Source organism: Alnus glutinosa, chromosome 14 (assembly GCF_958979055.1).
Source record: "Alnus glutinosa chromosome 14, dhAlnGlut1.1, whole genome shotgun sequence".
NCBI classification, from domain to species: Eukaryota; Viridiplantae; Streptophyta; class Magnoliopsida; order Fagales; family Betulaceae; genus Alnus; species Alnus glutinosa.
In genome coordinates this window covers 23,714,516-23,739,566 of record NC_084899.1, presented here as the reverse complement: position 1 = coordinate 23,739,566, position 25,051 = coordinate 23,714,516, and the positions used below count along the sequence as shown (strand labels likewise).

Here is a 25,051-nt window from a genome sequence, read left to right as displayed (position 1 = left end):
TTTCCATGCATGTTATCTGCTATATAATCGGTTTATTAGATAAAATTACTCGATTTCTGTATAAGTCGATCTATTAAACTGATGTTTATTCAAAATAAATAAATATAATTTTGACATGCATGCATTAATAGAGTTTATTAATCTAATATATATGTTCAATCACATCTATAAAACTCGGAACTAATACGAGACTAATTAGTAATTAATACCCAATTTTATTCACAAAATATGTTTTTGCCCTCTCTATTCTTGGTCGAGGTTCAAAATTTCATTAATTCGAGATATTACAATTTTTACTATAAATTTTTTATAAATTGAGATAATATTTCATAAATAATTAAATAATTTTTGATTTATTAATTTAATTAGTTAGTGTTTGATTTGTCAATTATACATAAACTTTATTAGAAAATTGCAAGAATTGTAAAAGTTATTTTTATGGTCCAGATTTAGTATTAAAAAGACAATAATAATAATATTAGTTCCTTATCATGAAGATTTAATTCCTTTTCTACAGCAATTATTGTGGTTTGCTAAAATAATGACAATTTGCCCGTTGCGTAACGAAAGAGAGTGAGAGAAGTGTCCGTGCGAGAGAAGCGTGGAGTTGGTGTGTAAAATGAGGAATATCACATGTACATGAAAATTGTCGAACACGTCGACACGAATCTAGAAAAAACTAGACAATGTGTTTGGACAAAAATTTTCATAAAAGTGTCTTGTGTCTTTTAAACATGTGAGAAGTACATGTTTTTATATTAAAGCACATGCCTTAAAACATGTGATTTTTATCTTATATGTGGGTTGTATGATTTTTTCCTTATGTGTATATACATTATACACATATTCATATTGGGTGTGAACTCATACATGTAGGATGGGTCCCACACTTAATATAAGTGTGTGTACAAATATCATTTGTCTTTCAGATATGAATAGACAGTCCTTTTTAGTCTATATCTCTCTGATTTTTTTTTTTTTTTTTAGTAGCTCTAAAAGAATGTTGTCTCTATGTAATACACATGCATTCATACTTGTGTGTACATAGGACATAGTTTCCTTTTAATTGAGCTTTAAAACAGCATTAGAACAAGTAACCCAAAATTTATACCCCGTTTGTTTCAACGAAATCATATATATATATATATATATATATATATATATATATATATATATATATATATATATATATATATATTTCTTTCAGAAAAAAAAAAAAATGATTTTTCTAACAATTTTCTTTTGCGTTTGGCTTGTACGGAAAATGAACGACGATGAAAACAGCTGACGACTTCCAAAAACCTTCAATGAGGTCTGACTGTGGTTTGGCAGTTTGAGAATGAAAAGTTAAAACTCAAAAATTGGTTTATGAAATTTAAAAATAGAAACCACTTTTTGAAACTAAATAATTTTTTTTTTTTGTCAAATCAAAAGTATTTTTGGTTTGATTATCATTTTCGGTCGCATTAAACACCGAAAAAGGCCAAAAATATTTAACGCGGAGAAAAATAACCTATTATCCTGATACCACTTCAATCAAACCTTCTTTACCCGCTCATTAAAAAAAAAAAAAAAAAACAAAACAAACAAACAAATAGGGTCAAACCTTCCTTACCCAAATTTTGTGCATCAGGACCCTCTCCAGTTAAAAATCAACCGGAGAGAATCTAGGTCCAAATTTTGTGGGCAATGTAATTTACTGCAGAATAGGGAGTTTTTGGCTCGCCTAAAAAAAATCCAACCAGTGTATTCTCCCACTCTCCACTTAATTAAGTCTATTAAACTGACTTTGCCCTTCTAATATATTATTCGCAAATGATTTTTTAATAAAATTAACATAAAATTTATTTTTAAAGAGCATGTAATTTTAAAAAAACAGATATTAATTTAATAGGCTGAATTGTATGAAAAATGTTAGATTTACAACACTAATACAATAACTGTACAATAATCCCTCACATGAGGGTGAGTCTCACATACTGGGGCCCACCCTCATGTGAGGGATTATTGTACAATTGTTGTATTGGTGTTGTACAAGAATCAAATCCCGAATTTTATATACATGCACCAAAACATGGATGAGGTGAAAACATGTCTCAACATTTTTAGCAGCAAATCTCAGCACGAGTAAGCCACATGTGCTGATAAGAATAATAAATTTATTTTATGAATTTAGTTGCAGATTTTTCGATGTGGCCGACTTTGGTTAAAGGTGACGTTTCATTTTGGAATTTTTTTATTTTTTTTTTTATTTTTTTTTTTTTGGGGGCTAATAGCCTAGTGGTACCAAAATGACATGGACAATTTGCTAATGTGATTCACGTGCACCGGATTTGATGGAAACAAATCATAAGAGAATCACATGCTTTAAGAATAGACATTAGTTTAACCAATTGAATTGAAAAAAAAAATTTAACGTCCGTTTAGATTTACGATTTCAAAAAGTGTGATTCAAAATAACGATTTTAAAATGTGCGATTTGAAAAAAATAATTTTTAAAAACGCAGTTAAGTGTTTGACAAAATCACAGTTTAGCCTTTAAAATCACGAATTCACCTTTAAAATTATGCATTTAAAAAAAAAAAAAATCATCTTATCTGTGATTTAAAAAAAAATAGATTTTCTGCATTTTCAAATCGCAATTTTTAAATACGCAGTTCCCAAACGATTTATGTTCTGCAATTTAGTTTAAAATCACACTTATTATCTGCAAAATCGCAATCCCAAATACATCCTTAATCTATTTAGTAGACTGTTATGTGACTGTAAATCTGTAATACAATTAAGATGACATTACAGTAAAAATTAGACATCAATTTTATTTTTTTACAAGGTACTAAAATAATTGATAATTTTCACTGACACATCACTAAATTATATAGTCATATAATAATCTACTAAATAAAATAAAATAAGTTGAGTCTTAAAATATGATAATGAAACAGTATTCCAACCTTGAGTCTTAAAAAATATTTGATTCTAACTTTAACCCTAAAATCCTAATTTTATTATGTGTTTGTTTATTTGAATGACAGCTATAGATTGGGAATTAAAGAAATTGGTCCTGGCAGCAGCTTCTGCGGAATTGAAGATTCATCAGATTTGGGCATGTGATTTTCATGCAATGTAGATGGGAGTTTTGGCAGAGAAAAAGGTTCATTTGAGGGCCACTCGTTGAATTGTCTATCAACTTGTGCATTGATTTTGAAGACCACAATGCCACATTACCACCAAACCATCAAGCCCTCCACCTAACTATCATGATTTATTGATTTGGAACAGACCTTTAATGTTTTTTAGATTTTTTATTTTTTATTTTTTTGGTTTTTTACCTCTTAAACTTTTATCACATTTGCAATCTCTCACTCCAAGTTCAAAAACTCTCAATTTGCAATCTTACCCCTCTCGTTAGAGTTTAAAGTTGAATCAAACGGTCAAAGAGTAAAATAACTTTTATACCCACCATAAACTTTGTAAAAAAAAAAAAAAAATACAAGACCATTTCATTTTTTTTAGGGTATTTGGGTAATTTTCATGTCATCGGATATGATTTAACATAAAATTTTAACGGATGGGTGAGATTGTAAAAATTGAAAGTTGAATACAATAAATTGAGAGTTTTTTTGAACTTTTGAAGAGATTACAAAAGTTATGAAAGTTTAGGGGGTTAGGTGAATTTTTTCTTTCTTTCTTTTTTTTTGAAAAAGAAGAGGAAGAAGAGTGTTTTAATGTGTCATAAGGTAAACTATTTTGGTGTTTTAAATTATTTATTAATGAAAAAACAGAAAACGAAAGTTCCAAAACAAAAACACAAAAAGACAGTATTCAAATTTTCAGCAATTTATTGACCGGTTTGTTAGCAATTTAAACAGCAAATATGATGAGCTCTTATAAAGCCTACCTGTTCAAGGGCGGGTTGTCCAATATTTGCTTGAACATTTGAACCCTATAAAAACTCTCTCATATTTTGCTGATAATAATTTGAGCGGCAAAATTGTTAATAATATCTATCTAAACAAAAATAACCTAATCTCTAACACCCATTGGGATTAGAATCCCTTACAATTGAAAATCTCATAAATTTTCTCTATAACTTAGCAAATTTTTTATTTTTATCATTATTGAATAAAGAAATTGTTACATGGGATGATCCTTCTCACTCCTGATCCGAATATGAGTAGGTGATCATAAAAAGGAAAATGGAGTGGGCTCTCCAACAATAGATGCAACACAAACTAAAACACTGCGAAACTAATTAAAACAAGTACAAAATAGGTCAAACAAATGATTCGGTCCTCTCAAAGGACCGCACGAGACGGTTACAGAAATAAAAGTGACACAGATAAAGACGAACCTATCTGAACCCTCACTTGAAACTAGTCACAACTACTGTAAAGAGACTGAAACCGAATATGGACCGTAATAGTTCAATATAAAAACTATATTAAAAAAAAAAAAAAACCAAAAGAAAAAAACAAAAGATTTCCATGATGAAATCAAAACACCTATGATAGAAAAGGTCCCAATTCAAGTAGGAACCCTCTAACAAGGATCCTATAATTTCCCCTGCGCCTCTTTTTTAAACATGGCAGAGAATCTCCAATCCCCACCTTTGGTTTTGTTCCCTCAATGTTTTGCACTTTGCAGCTGAAACAAAACCCAGTACTTTTTTTTTTTACCACCTTTAAAATCAATGGTACAAATTAAACCCTGAGATTCTAACCCCACGTCGCTCTTGTGCAATGATTCCCCATTTGTCTTTTCAGGGTAATAATAACTTCTGAAAAGACCCCAACACCTGCCTTTTTACCTTTGAATTGGCAAATTATTTACAATTTTTTATTTTCCTAAAAAAAAATTGAAAAATGTATTAATAAAAGAAAAAAAAAAGAAAAGAAAAATGAAGGATGCGACGCTCCTTAATAAATCTAAAAGCATGTTTAGTATATGAAATGACCATTCTTATAGGCCTATGAATAAGCATTATTGGGAATATAAGAATGAAATTAATGATTATTCTTATTCTTTTGTTTGGTGACAATACATATATTCTCATTATAAAAGAATCAAAATTATTAAAATTACAATAAATTGCCACCCTTATAGCCCCTCGTGGTGGACCCTTTAGGTGCTCCGAGGGTGGTGCAACCACCCCCGGTGGGTTGGTGCCATCTTGTCCACTTTGATGACGCTCCAAGGGTAGTCATAGCCACCCCAATGATATCGATGGTTGTCGCACCACCCTCAGTTTTTGTTATGGGTGGCTGACCACTCCAACATAATTCATTTAGCTAGGGTTTTTTTTTTTTTTTTTTAATTTAAAAAATAACAATTGGGTTGAAAAAAATAAAAATAAAAATATTTTTTTTTGTTTGGAAAACATTATTCCTTTAGGAATTGTTAATCTTCTAATTTTTTAGAGGAATATGTATTCCTCTTCATAAAAAAATAGTTCTTCATATAAAGTTATTTTTATGAATGATTTGCAACCAAACAAAAGAATAGTTATTATATAAGAATAATCACTCCATTACAAGGGAGTATTTCAGGTACCGAACATGCCCTTATAGTACAAATATTACCGTTCACAAAAAAGCTTAAAAATTGGGAATGGGCCATATAAATTGCCCAATTAACCCAATATTTTCTTAATATACAATCCAGAAGAAATAGAAATATGATATATATATATATATACAAATCCTAACCACATTTGTTCACGTGATAGCTTTTACTTTTTTTTTTTTTTTTTTAAAAAAAAGAAAGCCTTAAACTAGTTAGGTGTGGCAAAAGATCATATCTCAAAGAAATATGAAACAGAACGACGATTTTTTAGGCAATTCAATGAATGAACTATCAAGAAAGATGTCTATTGTAATTACAAGAGGATTTGAAGCGACAACAAAAAAATATAACATTGAAAATGGATAGACCAGAGCTGTCAAAGATAATGTTTTCGGCGAGAGTAATACTACTATTCACATTCATTTATCACACACATTTTACAACATAACATGTTTTAACTAATTTTTTATATCAATCACTTAATTTTTTAAAAAAAGTTACTTAAAACATGTTACGTCATGCCATGTAAAATAAGTGCAAATAATGCTTCGTTTGTTTCGGCGTAAAATGATTTTCTGGAAAATGATTTCGGCGTAAAAGCGTAAATCATTTTCTAAAGACGTCAGACGCGATCGATCTATTTTAAACGACACAGTCGACCTTCGCGTTCAAGCAGCCGACCACCATCGAAATATTGCCGGTATCAGAATCCGACAACATCCAGTTAATGTCGCCGGAATCTGGCGACAGAATCCGGCCACCTTTGCCAGAATCCGGTCAGTCCAGATTCCGACGACCAATCTGGCCGGATCCCGACGGCCTTGGCCAGAGAGGCCAGTTCCGGCCGGACGGATCTAGCCAGATCCAACCAGCCTGCTGGGATCCGGCCTCTCTGGCCAAATCCGGCCGTTTGTGCCGGAATCCGGCGAAACTGCCGTAATCTGGCCACTTTCGCCGGAATCCGGCTATCCCAGATTCTGACGAATCTATCCGGATTCCGGCCTTTATCTCGAATTCTGGCTATATTAGCCGGAATCAGGTAAAAATAATCAGAATCTTGTCGGTCAGTGACCGAATCTCGTCATCGATGATTTTTATATTATTTTATATTAATATTTATATGTTTTGAATAAAAATTAATTTTTATAGGTTAAAATGATTGAATGAAAATATAAAAAATATTTGTGATTTTTTGTATGCGCCAAACACCGAAAAATATTTTTCAGAAAAATGACTTCCCTGAAACCAGATGAAAATCATTTTACATCGAAACAAACGGAGCATAATATATAATTACGTTTTCAGCATTATCTTCAAACAAAACAATCTTTTTTCCTTTGAATAAAATCACGAAATATGACATAGTAGAAGTCAACCCCATATGACGTCGGTGTAACGCTTTGGCCCTAAATTCACAGCCACATATGTGTAGACCTAAATGTAGCCTTTGCACGTGAGAGATAGACACCATATTTTCTTCTTGTTATAAGAGCACTACCCTAGCTACACTCTAATTAATGTACTTTTCCTAGATTCTCGGCTATGTTGTTGGTCCCATATGTAGTGGGTAAGAGTGTAACACACACATATATGGAAAATGCTTGATGGGGAATACTCATCCGTCTCCCATCACCTATTTATAATAAAAAAATAATTTTTTATTAAAAAAGTCTCACAGGGGATAGATGAGTGTTCCCGGTGTAGCAAGCCTCCACATATATATGGTAGTCCATTTGTGATAGGTACACAAAACGAGCATTGATAAGGGTACTTAAAGACGGAATTAGAAATTTAACTCTAAAGGGGCTAGTTTGATTGTGTATATATATATTTTGAAAGGGGTGGTCGGCCGCACCTAGGGGGTGCCCGACCACACCTAGGGTCGGCCGCACCTCGTTAGCTTGAATTCGGAATAAACACACACTCACAAGATTCCACATGGTATTTTACATGATACGAGATAATATTTTTTTTTTTTTTTTTTTTTTAGAGTAAATTATTTAAATTCAGTTTATTAAATTGATATTTATTTTTAAAAACAAATGTCAGTTTAATAAATTGAGTTCAGGCAAAACTCTGTGACACGATATATATATATATATATATATATATATATATATATATATATATATATATATATATATATATATGGAATGACTTATCTGAAAACGTCATTTAACTTACGCATATGTAACTCTTTTAGTTCCAAAAAAAAAATATATATATATTTTGGGTATATCAAGTCTCAAGATGTACTCTAGCTAGTTATGCCTTTAAGTCTCACTATAGGCATATATATAGGAATATTTTATTTTATAAAACCTTACCCTTTCGCTATACTAAAAAGTGGCCGAGCAAGTATGGATTGAAGAATATAATCTAAAATATGAAGATTTAACTTAGGTGCTGTAAAATTGTAATTTTTTTTTACGGCACTTAAGCCTAATCCAACATTTTTTTGAGGAACAAGTTGTAATTTCTTGATTTGAATAAAAGTATATGATTTGATCTAAAGCAAAAAAGACTATAATCTCCTACGTACTTGCTGCCTTATCCCTAATTAAAAACCGATTTTAGGGGTAGAGAGTTATTTAATGTTCAAAACACCTTTTGATTTACTTGTGTATATAATTACGTATATGTATTTGGTAATATACATAATAGATCTAACAAGTTGTGGCTTTTGATGATGGAGATAAGTACCTGCAATCAATTGTAGGACTATCCCCATGTAGGGTGCAACACTTTATCGCTTTGATCTCTTTGCACGATTGGTATTAGATTTAAAGGTTATTAGCTCGAATTTTATCTCGGTTATTCACTATTTATTTTAATTAAATATTTTAAGTATTAAGTCTCACACGTTAAAAAATGTATAATTTAAACTTACATGTGATATGAAATGTTAAAAGATTAAATTTACCTTTTTTTTATTTATTTATTTTTTCTATCGGCTCAAATTTTTAAGGTAAGTGATAATTTAACAGTTTAGTAACACGATGCTTATAATGCTCTTCACAACTCCGTTTTCACGATTTAGACCGCTTTTGCTCATAGCTACAACGGCTATGGTTTTTGCTTATTTGCAGGAAAGAAGTGGGTTCGTGTCATGACTATATATACGGTGTTGTTTCGCAAGCTCCGGAGCAGAACATGATAGTGCTATGCACTATTCCCTTTTTTTAAAAAATTTTTTTTTTTTCTCATTTTTCAATAATAGTCCACATCAAAACATTCCTACTTTTTTTACTTTTTATATCACATCAATAATTTTTTATTATTATTCAAATAAAAAAATTCACTACAATACAAAGGTTTTTTACCTTTCTATATAATTTTTTTTTTTACTTTATATCCCGTATCACTTTTTTACTGTTTTCAAAATTAAAAAACTCATTACTTTTTTATTAATTTTTTTTTTTTATATAGATAAAAAACTCATTACTTTAATATGTACAAACATTTTCCAAACAAGTACGTGTGAGAGTTGTTCCTGGCCTGTGCCGTCAGCTTGGTGACAGAAGAGTCACCTCCATTGACCATTGCATTGTTTCAGTGTGCAGTGGTTGATTGACAACCTTCTCCATGAACATCTCAAAAAAACAGACACGTAACCCTTTTGAGGGAGATAGAGGATCATAGGAACTTCGGAGATGACAACTAACGTACTGGAGAATCTTATAACATATCGTCACGTGAATCCTAAATTTTAGTTTTTTTTTTTTTTTTCCTATTTTTAGTGCAATTATTTAAAAAACCAAACTAATCCTTCTCCAAATTCTTATACAATAGGGCCACTAACCAAAATATGAAAAATATTAGATTTACAACACCAATATAACAAGTGTATAACGACCCTTCACATGAGGGTGGGCCCTAGTGTCTGAGGCCCACCTTCATGTGAAGGGTTGTTGTGCACTTATTGTGACGGTGTAGTGTATGAATCAAATCCCCATATATATATATATATATATGCTCCTATTTTTTCAAAAACGCGTATGCGTTACTCTAATTTTCTCAAAAAAAAAAAAAAAAACGATTTAAAAAGGTGAAAAATTTATATTTTTTGTACATCAAATAAGGGGTGTATTTATAGAGATGCATGAGTTTAAAAACTGAATTACGAATTTACCAAACATTTAATTATGTTTTTAAATAATCACATTTTTATTAACTAGATTTTAAAATAACTAGATTTTTATTAACTAATTACCAAATACAAGGATGATCCAACAATTTAGTATAACTGACAACTTTTTACATGATTCGTGAACTCAACATCGGCTGGTTAGGGTTGAAGGTTTAGTCGTTTAATTAAATGCGTCGGCTTATAGTTGACTTATATAATTTTATACACATGCTTAAACACAACTTGGATCCAACATACGATATTTAATGTGACAATTTTTTACACGATCAGTAAAATTGTGAATCTTACACACGAACTCAACACGAAATTAACCCCGTTATAATTAAAGAGTCTGACTCATTTAATTAAATAAATCTTATATTTACGTCTCAACAGAATCACAATCCAACGATGTCATTGAGTACTTGTTATATGCCACGTCAGCTGTAAGGAAGGGAAGGATGTAGGCATTATTAATTAGGACCACTCGTAATGCTAAACAGCAAATGCATGGGCCATGCGGCATTAATTAGTTGAATCTCTCCAAAACTTTAATGTCACCATTTTTCCCACTAACTTATTTTTGGTCCCCATCACGCCACCTTTTTAATTCTCCAAACTCCCAACCTCTATTAACTACTTTTTCTCTATCATTTTGTAATTAATGTCTTCCCTAATTACCATCACACGCCCCCCCTTTTCTCCGGATTGAATTTTTTACAATTATTTTATTGAATTTGAAAAAATTTAGACAGATAATTGTAAGAGATCGATCACTTATGAGACCCACTTGATCGTATAAGTAGTTGGACGACCCAATTTTTATTTGGTCAGGTAGATCTCATAAGTGGTCTCTCACAATCACTATTCAAATTCTCTAAAATTTAAGTAAATAATTGTTGAGGATCCTAATCTCCCCCTCTCTCTTGCAGTTTTAACTACAAATAATAATAATAAAAAAGACAATTTACTTTGTTTGCTAAATCATAACTTAAAACACAAAAAAGTACAAAACATTTAAAACTCTTTTCATCTTTGATATTTTTTCAAACGTACAAAAATTAAAAAGTACTCTTACTCTTAAAAAAGCTTTAACTAATTAAAGGAGCTAAACCTTCAAATTGGGTTGTAGGCGATATTTCCAACCGAGTTTATGTACTGACATATATTCTTAGAATATGTGATTTTTATATGCATTTTTAATATAAGTTAACACTTATCCTTAGAGTATGTGATTCTCAAATTTATTTTTAAAAATATATGTGATAATCACATACTTTAAAGACATATGTCAATTTAATAAACCGAATTTAAAAAATTCCTCAATTTGAAGTAAAAGTTTATCAAAAAAAAAAAGAAAGTGATGAAATTAGTATAACCCATAATATGCATTTAAATTAATGACTTTGTTTGTTAACGATTTTTCATTCTCCTTTTTGTTTTTTATTTTAAAATAAAATATTAACAAACAATTCAAAACACAAAATATTATAAAGCATTTAAAATTATTTTCATTTTTATGTTACATTAAAACACGTTTTTTTTTTTTTTTAAAAAATTTTATAAAAATACCATCTAAAAATCATTAACAACCGAAATTATTATGTTTTTTTTTCTTTAATTGGGCCAAACAAATTAAGAGAATAAACGTTTTCCATGCTGTGCTTTCTGACTACGATATGCACATGCAGTTATATATTTGTTCTACTTTATTTTTATCTTTTGGGCAAAAGGAATTACACGAAAAAAAAATATTAAAAATAAAGAAATAAAAAAAGCAAAAAAGCCAAAAAAGATGAAACAAAAAGAAGAAATTATATTGACTCTGACAGTGCAGGGTAGCAAATAACCGCTTAACGCCGGCACAGAAAACCAAGAAAAAACATTCCACGTGGCAGAAGCCCAACCTCTGCCACGGTGGTGAAATTTCAAAGTGGGGCCAAAGTATAATATTTAATTTCCCAAAACCCCACCATCTTTTATGTAATTCCTCAATTTCTTAACCCCCCAAAAAATCTTCTCCATCACGATTCAATTCAAATTCCATATCCATCCCCTGTTTCCAAAGTATTAATTCAAAGAAAAAGAAAGGTTCTTTGAAGCATTGGGATGCTCTGATTGATTCAAAGATTTAAAGCAAAAAGCTTTGATTGGGGATTTTTTTGAGTAAATGGGTGTTGGGCTTCATGGCTTTTGTGCTCTAAGCCTCTGCTTTTCATCTTGGAAAATCAAAAGGTGAGTGCTTTTGAATTGGTTTTCTATTTATTTGCTTTGATGGGTGTGATTGCTCTATCAGTTTTTGTCGTTTGGGTGAGTTCATGTGGGAAATATTATAAATTTGTAGCGTTTTTAAAATTGTTTTTGGAGGTTATATTTGGATGGGGTTGAATTTGGATAATTCCTGTTAGTTTTTTCAAGTGGGGTTTGAGAAATATTACTGGAGTTTGTTTCTGGTAAGAAATTGTGGAATTCGGTGTTGGGCTTAAATTATGCTGAAACTTTTTTTTTTTTTTTTTTGGTTTGAAGCTTCTTGTTGCTTCATTTTTACTTAATGTGAATTTTGATGTCTATCTGTTTTATTGTGTTGGAATTTGAGTTCCACTTCATTTTCACCATATTTTGGATTGGGTTATTGGAAATTTTGATTGCCATGTTAATTTTCTTGTGCAAAGTGTCAACTTTATTCTGTGAGAATCGGTCTGAATGATCATGAAGTGGTTATTGATTTACATATAAAGGTTATTGATTTACCTGCTGGTGTTGGTGATTGAAGATTTTGTAGTGTGTTGGGGCAATATGAGGATTAAGAATAGGGTCGGAAAGCAGAGGAGGGGTGAGATCAGGCGGAATCTCGGGAAGATTATGAAGTGTATGTGCTCCGGGGAGCAGTCAGGAGCAGCGGATGAAATGGTTCCTTCATCAGAGTCACTTGCAACCAAGGATTATTCAGAAACTGCGATTTTTTCTGAAGCTCGTGAGTTTGAAAAGAAGCTGGATACCGGAAATTTAGAAGAAGCTGAATCATCTCTACGTGAGAGTGGTTGTTTAAACTATGAGGTTGGTTTCTGTTTTTGTCTTTAAATTTTGGTTATCTATTGAGTGATGACTTTTCTTTTCCTAATTTACTCCTGGGTTGAGATAATCTATTATATATGGTGAACCTTAGAAGCAGGGTTTGATTTTTAAATTTTCTAACTAAAATCAAGGGAAGTTGTGTCGGATTTAAATCAACTTTAGCAAACTCAGTTTCAGATACTTTAGTGTTCAGTGATATTTAATGTGCAGGTATGTAGTTAAGAGTCAGAATGATCTAGACTTAAATCTCCACCAAGCCTCAGTATTCATTGTAACATGAATTTACTCATATCAACTCAACAAATCTGTCTTGTAAGGTAACAGAAAACTCAACCAAACCTTATAGATGATACTTGGTGACTCTAATTAAAGCTCATTGCTGCTTTTAGATCGTAGACCATCATGTTTTCTCATGTACATATCCTTGCACCTTTCTTTTGTCCTAATAGTGCCTTCAATTTGAACCCACACTATACTCCGTACTATGTGAACATGAAGCTATTATCCACATTTATCTCTTGTCTGCTAGTACTGATTGTAAACGTGATGGAAATCATTAACATGGACTTTTTCCTTTGTTTTTTTTTTTTTGGATAATTTGTAATGTGTTGTAAGGACTAAGATATCTGCATTTGCAGGAAGCAAGAGCATTGTTAGGAAGATATGAATATCAAAAGGGAAACATAGAAGCAGCTCTTCATGTATTTGAAGGGATAGATATTACTGCAGTGACTCCCAAGATAAAACAAACCCTTGCTCGAAGAGGGGAACGTCATAAGAGACATTCTCAAAATTATGCTACACAACCTATGTCTATACATGCTGCCAGCTTACTCTTGGAAGCAGTGTTTCTCAAAGCAAAATCATTGCAGGGTCTTGGGAGGTTTAAAGGTATTTCCTTTGTGTTGATACATAGATTTGCTATTTGCTTTCTGAATTCATCGAATTTGTTAGTTATCTTTGCACGTTTTCTTTATCCACAAATTGCTTTTATTTGTTGTTCTTCCCAGTGACAAATTTGTGGCGATGGTTTTGGTATGGGTACCATTGTCATTAAGTTTCTTTTGTTACTGCTTTACTATAATTTTCTGATTTTGTAGAGGGAAGGGCTGGCTATTTGTGTCACATGGAAAACTTCATGGATTTCTTCAACAGATCTTATTTTTCTTATTTCTGTAGTATCAGTGGTGGCTTCTCTAACATGTTTTTGGTATTTAAATTATTTTATTGCTGAGGACACTGAACTTTGTGATTTCAGTAGCAGCACCACTAGAAGGAAGAAGCATATGATTATTTGAGATCATAGTGGTGATATTTGAAGTGTTTTTGATTCCATATGTTCCATTCTGGAAAATGATAAGTCTGGAGTCTTGCTATTTAAGATGCCAAGGCATCTATTCTGTTAAGAATCTGGCCGAGCAATGGGGATGGTCCCCATGATTTTGTGCTGGTAGAAAGATTAAATAAATAAATAAACAAAAAGAATTTGTGAGCTTAACAATCAAAACACCATACAATAGCTAATGTATATTTCCAATCATTCTTGCAGAAGCTGCTCAGTCTTGCAAAGTTATTCTGGACATAGTTGAATCTTCATTACCAGAAGGCTTGCCTGAAAACTTTGGTGCTGACTGTAAATTGCAGGAGACTCTAAACAAGGCTGTCGAGTTACTTCCAGAATTATGGAAACTTGCTGATTCTCCAAATGAAGTAATCTTGTCATACAGGCGGGCACTCCTCTATCCTTGGAATCTTGATGCAGTAAGTACAGCAAAAATCCAGAAAGAGTTTGCCATCTTTCTTCTGTACTGTGGAGGTGAAGCAAGCCCCCCAAATCTCCGATCTCAAATGGACAGTTCATTCGTCCCCAGAAACAATATAGAAGAGGCTATACTTCTGTTTATGATACTATTAAGAAAAGTTTCTCTCAAGAGAATTGAGTGGGATCCATCAATCCTGGATCACCTTTCATTTGCTCTATCTGTGGCCGGAGATTTGAAGGCTTTAGCTAATCAAGTAGAAGAATTGCTTCCTGGAATTATTTTTCGAAAAGACAGGTACCATACTCTGGCTCTTTGTTATTATGGAGCAGGGGAGGACTTGGTTGCTTTGAATCTACTTAAAAAATTGTTGAGTGGGAGTAAGGATCCAAAATGTGTTCCGGCTTTATTGATGGCATCAAAGATTTGTGGAGAAAACCCTAATCTTGCTGAAGAAGGGATAAGTTTTGCTTGCAGAGCCCTTGGCAGTTTGGATGGTGGATGCAATCAATTGGAAAGCATTGCCAAATTTTTATTAGGTGTCTTGTTTTCAACACATTCGAAATCTGCTGTTGCTGATTCAGAGAGGGTAACAAGAGAATCTGAGGCAGTTCAGGCTCTGGAAACTGCTGGCAGAATGACAAGAATGAGTGACCCCAATATTCTTTACCATCTCAGCCTGGAAAATGCTGACCAAAGGAAGTTGGATGCTGCACTTTATTATGCAAAGCGCTTGCTAAAATTGGAATGTGGGTCTAATATCAAAGGGTGGTTATTACTGGCCCGGATATTATCAGCTCAGAAACGGTTTGTGGATGCTGAAACTGTTATTAATGCTGCACTGGATCAGACTGGAAAATGGGATCAGGGAGAACTGTTGCGGACCAAAGCTAAACTTCAAATTGCACAGGGTCTGTTAAAAAGTGCCATTGATACATATACCCAGCTTCTTGCTGTTCTTCAAATTCAGAGTAAAAGCTTTGGCTCGGGGAAGAAGCTTCTCAAGGTTTGTTAATTAGTGTTCCCATTTATTAGCTCCAATATGTTGACATAGAACTCTTATTTGCTTAAACTCTATTCATTTTCTGTTGTTTTGGGAGTTAAATTGGATTCTTGGTCATGAAAGAATCAAATGTTTCTTCTAGAATTGGATGCATTTGATTTCGTGTTAAAACTAGATCTAGAGATAGTTTTCGAATATGTCATCTTGTGATTGTGCTTTTAGTCATGGACTAGCTTGATATGATAAAAATGGGAGGTTTATAGCTGGTATTTTGAAAGTGACTTCCAGGACGTATAGATGGAATGATGGGCATCTGCTAGTGATGATCTGTAGGTGAGAGAATTTTGACAACCTTATCCCAAAAAAAAAAAAAAAAATTGACAAGGTTCCTCCCCTCAGGAAAGAATATTGGAAGAAGTGGGTTCATTCTGTTGGATGCTGCTGTTTAATACTGTGACTGTAAAGTTGTTGAGCTATATTGTTGAAGAACTAGTGTCATAATGAGATAGATATACTTTTATAGATTTAGCCCCGCATGTTGCATTTTAAAGTCAGAATAATCTATAATCTTCTTTTGCTCTGAATTTGTGATTATGGGGATAATTGTGGTTCCATTTTGTGAATACGCTTCCATTACCAAAGACAGTCCTTTCTTCATCTAACTTCAACTTTCCAAGAAATCCTTTTTCTTTTTTCCCTTTGTGAGACAAGCTTTCAGGTAGTGACTATTTTTGAAATATTTATGACAGAGAAGCAGAACTCGTGCTAAGAGTTTGGAATTGAAAGTATGGCATGATCTTGCTTATGTCTACATAAGCCTGTCTCAATGGCATGATGCTGAGATTTGTCTTTCCAAATCTGAGGTCATCTGTTATTACTCTGCTTATAGATGTCATGCCACAGGTATATCTATGTCATCACTCTATCTTTTTTCTCTTTTCCAATCATTTCCTTGAAATTTTAGAGGCCATTTTGGCTAAAATTTTGATAGTGGTGTAATTTTCCTTCTTCACATAATTGTCAATTCATAAAAATGACTTCAGCTTTGCCCAAAGCACTGAAGATATGATTTAGTTGGTTGTTTCTGGTAGAAAAACAAGGGAGAAATACGTTTATGAAAAAGGGCTTAAGTTAGATGCAATTGTTACTAGTGAATCTTGTTTTAGGGATAGATCATAAGGCTGTCGAACTAAACCCAAACCTCTGGGCTCTAGTGGGACTGATGCCATCATTTGTGACCCAAGAAGTTTTGGCGGACATCTGTTTCACTTTCGGCTAGTTGTTTGAATTTTGAATATACAAAAAACAGTTAATTTTTTTCTTTTTCATTTTTCAATTTGTTTATTTCATATTCTCCAAGTTTTGGCAGACCCTTATTTGCTCCTTTTTTTTTTTGTGAGGTTGCCTACTTTTGTAGTTTCTGAAGTTTTGATAATGGCTATTTTTGAGGAAAAGACCAAAAAAATATTGTTATATAAGATTTCTATTCAACTGGGTGCCCATTCGGTATTGGTCAGTTGTTTTTGCATAGGATATTTGAGAGACTAGGAGTATATAATATCTCCTCTATTTTCATTTATGTTTTTGTTTCATTGGGAAACCTAAAAAAAATAAAAAAAATTGCCATTCATTTGTTTTGTATTGCATGCTATAGATCCATGAATTAGCTTTTGTTGTTTTTGGGGGCTTTCTATCCAAGCCACAACACCATCCTCCCAAACACCATTCTTTTTCAATTAAAAACTGTTAGATTGCTGCTTGGTTGCTGGGATCTTGGTTTAGTTGCTATAAAATGACTTCACTGACTTGTAGGGCTTGCCAATTTGCACCTTTTCATTCTGCCTTTTGTTTTAAACTATTCAGTTGATATTGGGGAAAACAAATTCATTGACTGTTGCTGTATGCTCAGAATCTTTAACTGAGAGAAAAAGGCTTCTTAAACATTTCTTTTGTGTTACACCTTTTCAGTCTGCCCTTTGCCTGGATGGTTTTGGCTGGGGCCTCCTGTTGAAATACTTACTTGACTTTACAGGCGTACTTTATGAAGCAAAGGGCCTCTACAAAGCAGCTCTAAAAGCTTTCATATATGCTTTGGATATTGATCCCACCCATGTTCCAAGCTTGATATCCACAGCTGTGGTTCTCAGACAGCTTGGTAACCAATCACATGCAGTTGTGCGAAGCTTACTGATGAACGCGTTGCGGCTCGACAGAACGAATCATTCGGCGTGGTATAATCTCGGTTTATTTTATAAAGCCAAGGGTACTGCATCATCATCTCTAGAAGCCGCTGAATGTTTTGAGGCTGCAGCATTTCTTGAAGAGTCTGCACCAGTTGAACCCTTCAGATAACTGGTTCGACGTTAACGTCTCATATCTGTAAAGCATCAAAATCTTCTCCTCTCTTCCACGACTGTCTTCTCATATGAATCTTCATGATATGTTCTGATACACAAGTGAAAAGCAATAAAAAGAGAAAGTTCAGTTCCTGAGGTTCAGTTACAGCTTTTGGACTCCATAAGCTGGTGAGGATTAGTGGATATAGGAAACAAGTGACCAACTCAATTACTTGCATGGAACAGGAAGCTTTTGAAGCCTCAACAACGTACTCTCACATGGGTGTACTTGGTAGACAACGTTTGTGATCCTCAAAATGAATACTGTATGTATTGTTTCTTTACTGTAGGAACTAGGAAGGAATCGTTATCACATTCCACCACCAGGTGAAATTATAGTGCAAATTTTATCGGTTAATCTAATGCCATTTTCACCTGCGTGAGTTGGACGAGTAATTCTAAAAGTTCTCATATCTCTATCCAACAATGAGGTGGCTTTTAAAATCATCATTTGATTAAAATTTAATAGTTATTAATCACAAATTCGATGGTAATTTTAAAAGTTACTTCATTTTTAGAGGGACACGAATGATATATGAAGAACTTCTAACATTACTCAGGATGGACACATACATTTTGGGTGGGTATCATGAGAAATGTTTTTGGTGTAATCAATCGAAGAAGAGTAATACCAGTCGTCGCTCAGTTCTCCATTAGCGTCCCTCCCCATCTGACGTTGTGTGGTCTATGTTAGGCTCTTTTTTTAAAAAATCAAAAATCAAAAGTCAAAAATCAAAAATCTCAAAAGCAGCGTTAAATACATTTTATGTGTTCATAGTTTTCCTTCTAAAGAGACAATACTAAAAGCTGATACTCAAAAGTCACAATTCACAAACAATAGCTTTTGTAAAGTTGGTACAAATGATTTATGTCTTCCCGCCTGATATTTTATTTATTTAAAAAAATGTCACGACTTCTTTATAGTTTTTATTTGTTTATTTATTTCTTTTCTTTTTGTGATATTGGGACCTCAATTTTTCTAATTCGATGAATTTTAGTTTCGAGCATTTATAAATTGAGATTTTTGTTAATGGTTTTCCTCAAATAAATAATAAAAATGATATAAAAGTACAATTTTTTTTTTTTCCCTTAGATATATAATAAGTTAAAAAATAAATAAATAAAGTGGCTAGGTGGCTAATCCAGCCATGACTAGGTGCTGTCACAATGTCTCAACTGTGGCCGTGGCTAGCAAGTAGCATCTCAACATTTTTGTTTTTGTTTTTAATTTTTATTTGAAAGATATAATTATATTTTTACATCATTTATGTTATCTATTTGACAAAAGCAGTAATTAGAGGTCCGATTTATAAGTTTTTGAAATACATGTCTAAAATTCATTATTAAAAACTGAGGTCTCAATAAATAAATAAATAAAGAAAAAAAAAAGAGTTAAGACAAAATGAATTATTCTCCCTTAAAACAGAGTTAAAACTTAAAAGTACACAATTCAAGGGTTATGAACCCTTAAAAAAAAAAAAAAAAAATTTAACAAACAATTCAAAATACCAAACATTTTTTAAATTTGAATCCAAAAAGAAAAAATTCTCAAACTTTGTATTTAATATATATATATATATATATATATTTTTTAAAAAAAAAAATCAAAACCTAAAAGCAATTTTCAAACCATGATGAAGTGTCTAATTCCAAAGTCCCACCGAGCATTACGCCGACACGGCACAGACATTATTCGACACAAAGGCAGACACAAACAAACAACCCCACAGAGGTGTCTTTTTGGGAGTATGTATGTAGGTATACATGCCTACTATCTATTAGTCATATACGTTCTCTTTGTCACCCTTTTGAATTCTAAAGCTATGTTCTTTCTTTTGCTTTTGTTGAAAGAACTTTGAAGGGTTTGTGCCTTTTTGTGGGTTGGTCACTGTAGACAGAGAGAGGGAGAGAGAGAGATGGAGGGTGGGAAGAGAGGGGAGGAAGCAGGACCATCGTCAGGAGGGTCTTCATCAGCTTGTGTTGGTGATCAAAGACAAGAGAAGCAAAAGGAAATGGGTGAGAAGCCAAGTGAAGTTCATGGGGTTGTGCAAGAAGAAGAAGAGGAGGGAGAAGATCAATATGATGATGGGGTTGTTGCTGGTTATGTTCCAGGCCCTTTGGTTTCTCTCAAGGAGCAGATTGAGAAAGACAAGGTTTTGTTCTGTTTTCCCTTCTTTTTCTGTTCTACATTTAAAAAAAAAAAAATGGAATGTAGTTTCACAGATAATTACTATGAATCGCTTAATGGGGTTTTCATTTTTAGGGTTTTGAACCCATTTATGCTCTGTTTGGTTGCTTAGAAAATGTAGGGAAGGGGACTAAACTTTGAAGCTTGGATTCTTGAATAGTTGAGACCGAGATAACTCAATCCTCCATTCAACTATGCATTAACATGACTATTTGGCGCACTTAAGCTAGGTTGTTTCTTTATTTTTGGAATGTAAAAGACATATAACATAGTATTTTATCGTTATCCCACTTGACATTCTACTAAGTGTAAGGTCAAGTGGACACATGAAAATTTGCTGTTAGTGATTTTAATGGAGGGGATAAAAGTACGTTGATTAGAACAATTGGATACCCTAGCGGGTGTGAAAATTTGAAAACCTAGTGGTGTCAATAGAACTGACCCAAACCACAGTTGATGCAAGTGCATTTTACCCTATTTGTAATTGTCTTTGTCCTTCTTTTACCTCATTTTCTGAGTAAAAGGACCATTATTTCTTGAAGAGTTCAGTGTGTAGTTACCAACTTTTCCCTGCACTTTCTGCTTTGAAATGGGCTTCGATTCTCGGGTTTTTATTCTTGCATTGTGTTCTTCTCTTACTGATGCAACAAGTTAACTTACGGTTTCGAACAATTTTGTTGTTGCTGCCGAGTGTTTCGAACTATGACTTTGAAATATGTTAATTAAAATTGGCTGAAGATTAAGTGTTATGGAACCTAACTGATAAAAAAATGTGTGAAGTTTTTACTTCTGGTGATTTCCTTTGATTTATAGCACTACTTATCTAATCATTTTCAGTATTTCTTGAACAATTCCATACAAGTGTTTAATAATCCTGTAGATCAATCAATTCACCTGGCTTTAGTTAATCAATGTATTTGGAGCCTCCCAGTTTTCATTTAAATGCCAATTTTTTTATTTGCAGGATGATGACAGCTTAAGAAGGTGGAAAGAGAAGCTGCTTGGTTGCTTGGAAAGTGATTTAAATGGTTTGTAGTTGGCATTTTCTTATGCTCCTGACACATCTTTATTCCATAATATTATAGTTGGTTCTTTTCTTGATTTTGTGTCGGCTATTGTTAGCCCAAATGGAACCTGAAGTCAAATTCCACTCCATTGGGATCATCTCTGATGACTTTGGGGAGATTACTACTCCCTTGCCAATTGATGACAATCAGAGTGGTCATGTCCTGTTCACTCTCAGGGAGGGATCGCACTATCGGCTTAAGTTGACATTCAGTGTTCTGCACAACATAGTTTCGGGCCTGACCTACACCAACACAGTGTGGAAAGGACGACTTCAAGGTGCATCATTTTTTAAACTGCAGTTCATTTTCTTTGAAATGTTACAGTAAAAATTTGTTAAACTTCAAAAAAAAAAAAAAAACTGCATAAATCTTCCATTGGAATCTGGATCTTTGAGTCATGAATTCAATTTCTTGCTTAAGTAGGGTTTAGCGACTGGTAGAAGATCTCATGTTTATTTAAGTCCTACAATTTGATCTTGGCCTTCATACTGAATCTGTATCATTCTTTCTTTTTCCCTGTGACTGGTTTGCAAATTGCAACTTTGATGAGTATAACACGCATTTTAGACAGAATCATCAATTTGAGTCTTAACCAATAACAACAATGGAAAGCACGGATTTTGGCGTGAATGTCAAAAATCAACTATAGTGCTGAAGGTTCCCGTTTCAGTTTGACACCCTTTATCTTTTCTCACCTCAGGATATGCGTTGACTGAAAAGTACACTTTTGGTCATCAGTGTAAATTTTCTTTCTCATCGCTGGCATGGAAGCACTATGAAGGCAGGTTGCCTTGAAATAGCAAATGCTGCCCGTCCGTAAATGATCCAGTTTATAGTGATTTCTTGGATGTTGCCTCACTTTTCAACCCTCAAAAACTGGCACTCAAACAGCTACTGCTTGATTAATTATTTACCCCTATATAAAAACTTGTATCTTGAAGAATTCGTTTGAGCTGAAATACTAGTGGTTTGAAAATAATTATTCAAAATCTAGGAAGGATAGATATATGAAATGCAAAGTTACATTGACTGGACGTAGTAACAAGTCTTCTGTATCTTGTTTTATTGCCATTAACTGCAATATCTTCTTTTCCTTTGTCATTCTAATGCATACATTTTGCATTCTCTTCAACTTGATGACCAATTTCTCTTAGTGCATATTCTCTAATTTAATTCTTATCCTTAGTTACTTTGGTTTTCCTTTTTCTCTTTTTTATTTGGGTGTCAGTTGATCAAAGCAAAGGAATGTTGGGCACCTTTGCTCCTCACCAGGAACCATATGTGCACGCCCTGGATGAGGAGACGACTCCATCTGGTGTGCTTGCAAGGGGTACCTACTCGGCAAAGCTTAAGGTGTGTGCATGTGAAGAGAATGTGTATGCTTAGTTTGAGATTAAAGTGCACATGCATGTTTCATTTTATATATAATGTTTTGCCGTAAAATCTAATGTTCCTCCCCTTTTTCCCCTTAAATAAAAATTAAAAATCAGTCAATTGTCTAATACTTTTTTTTTTTTGTTGAAAAGGGCATCATATGCCTGCTTTCAATAATAGCCCATGCTCCCTTCAAAAAAAAATAAAAATAATAGCCCATGCTTTTGATGGACATTACTCGGGATCTCTTTAATTCATAAGTTTCTGATAGGCTGTAAATTGCATGGAAACATCTGTGGTAATTACTTGGCATTCACAAGATCTGCTAACAAATTTGTTTCTTTTTATGGGCATGGGGGGAGTAAGTTTTGAATATTTTGCATAATTTGTTTACTCATGGTGTTCCTTTCAAGGACACTTCCAATTACAAACCCAAATTATGGGACACTCAGGACCAACCACCATATATGCAAACTTAGTAACCAACCACTAAATTGTCCTTCATTATATATTCATTAACATGCTATGATGGAATCATTTGCATATTCACATTCACCATTTTTGTATTTAGTAGCATCATTAATGTATAGAGCAATAAGAAACCAAAATTTGGGTATGACCAATAGCTGAAATTAGTTCTTCTGTAAATTTTGTAGTAGTATGTTACAAAATGTCGAAATAAGTGGCGATAACATGGATATCTAATTTTGTAGGGTTCACCAAAATAAATTTATTATTAGACCACTGTGATAAACAGATTAGATTACTTATCAAAAAAAAAAAAAAAAAAACAGATTAGATTAAACCATCTGAACATGTTACCCTGCACTTTTATACTTTTATCTAACATATGTTGGTTTTCCTTGTTACTGTTTTACACAGTTTGAAGATGATGACAAGAGATGTTATTTGGAACTAAACTATTCCTTCGAGATCAAGAGAGCAGCTAGATGAGTTTTGCCAGAACAGTGTTTTCTTCTTGTCTTCTGTTTTGTATCTTTTTTCATATTCTTTCTTTTCTTTTCCCTCTTATGAACTGCATACAGGTTTGTGATTATTGACTAAATACTGCGTTGTATATGTGGTACAAATTAGTGTTTAATTCAATCACTATTTCGTGACTTTGAATTGCATTCTCAACTCTAACCACTCTCCTGCAGGGCTTAGTCTTGCTCTGCAGTTATCAAAGGAATGACCATGTTTGAAAATTTCTTGAAGAGTTAACGTGAGAAATTGCATTTTTATTCCACAACTATTATATATAATGCTCACGTGACAGTCCTAACCAATTCTTGAACCGGTCTTTATTTAAAAGAAATATATATATAATGGTTGGTTAAGACTGTCACGTTAGAGTAATGCTTAAAACGATATTTTTATTTCATAACGTTAATATGACAGTTCTAACCAACTCCTAAATTTTTTTTTATTTTTTATTTTAAATAAGGATTGATGCAAGAGTTAGTTGAGATTGTCACATGACAACATTGTAGTTGTGGAATAGTTGTGAGATAAAAATGTCGTTTCTAACACTATTCAAGTCATAAGTGAATGAAAAATGAGGTCTGAAACTTATGATTACAATAAATTATCAAAAGCATACAATATGAGTATTCAAATTCCATTATTCAAATTTGATTCGCATATGCAAGGTGATAATTAATGGAGAAATGATAGGGGTACCAAATTCTTTTACCAAAAAATGGGTACCAAATGATGTGGAGTTTATTCATTGGTACTTGTAACATTTCTTTTTATTAATTGTTTTAATTATCTCCAATAAATAAGCTCCACATCATTTGGTACTCATATTTTGGTAAAAGAATTTGGTACACCTAGCATCCCTCTAATTAATGTGTAACACATCACACAATGAGAAAATATGGTGCCTCTCTTGTGAACTCTAGGCAGAACTAGAATTTTAGGAGGGGAACAAATTATAAAAATTAAATAAATTTTTGAGGATAAAAGTTAATTTTGGAGGTTCTATTTTTTTTTAAAAAAATAATAATAATAAAAAATTTGGAAGGGCTCGGAATCCCACGAATAGAGGTGGTTTTGCCCCTACTTCTTATGTACTTAGGTTGTGCATCACTTAGCCTTATAATAAGATTGAATTACTTGTACATAAAAATATAAGATTGAATTACACACACGCGCCGTGCGCTCAAAAGAAATTTGTGAAGCATGTTTCATGTGGTAGGACATTGTTTCAACTCATACATTTGACATTAAGATATAATCTTATAATATAATCATCCAAATTATAGAACAAGAATAAAAATGAAGACATTAAAATACTTTTATTTAAAATAAGTAATAAAACACCAAATTAAAAGTATTGTTTTGAAATATTATAGCGATAATACTTAGAATAGATAGGGAAGCGAATGGAGCTGTTCCTAGGTTAATTAAGGAAATGCTTGCTCTTATAGATAGAACTGCTCATAGGCTAGTTAAGGAAGTACTTTCTTTTATGGATGGAATTGTTCGT

At 32.8% G+C, this 25,051-nt stretch overlaps 2 protein-coding genes across 2 annotated transcripts; both read left to right on the top strand.

Annotated features, from left to right (window-relative positions):
- Positions 1-11,691: 11,691 nt before the first annotated feature.
- Positions 11,692-18,286, top strand: LOC133857209 (protein NPGR2). Its single transcript, XM_062292388.1, has 6 exons — positions 11,692-11,929; positions 12,468-12,751; positions 13,408-13,660; positions 14,319-15,535; positions 16,282-16,435; positions 17,565-18,286. The coding sequence occupies exons 2-6, from the start codon at positions 12,491-12,493 to the stop codon at positions 17,882-17,884; spliced, it is 2,205 nt and encodes a 734-aa protein (XP_062148372.1). The 5' UTR covers positions 11,692-11,929; positions 12,468-12,490; the 3' UTR covers positions 17,885-18,286.
- A 1,325-nt stretch (positions 18,287-19,611) lies between these two features.
- On the top strand, positions 19,612-23,678 carry LOC133857416 (rho GDP-dissociation inhibitor 1-like). The gene is made up of 5 exons (XM_062292679.1): positions 19,612-20,081; positions 21,081-21,144; positions 21,239-21,460; positions 22,412-22,536; positions 23,440-23,678. The coding sequence occupies exons 1-5, from the start codon at positions 19,845-19,847 to the stop codon at positions 23,509-23,511; spliced, it is 720 nt and encodes a 239-aa protein (XP_062148663.1). The 5' UTR covers positions 19,612-19,844; the 3' UTR covers positions 23,512-23,678.
- Positions 23,679-25,051: the final 1,373 nt, after the last annotated feature.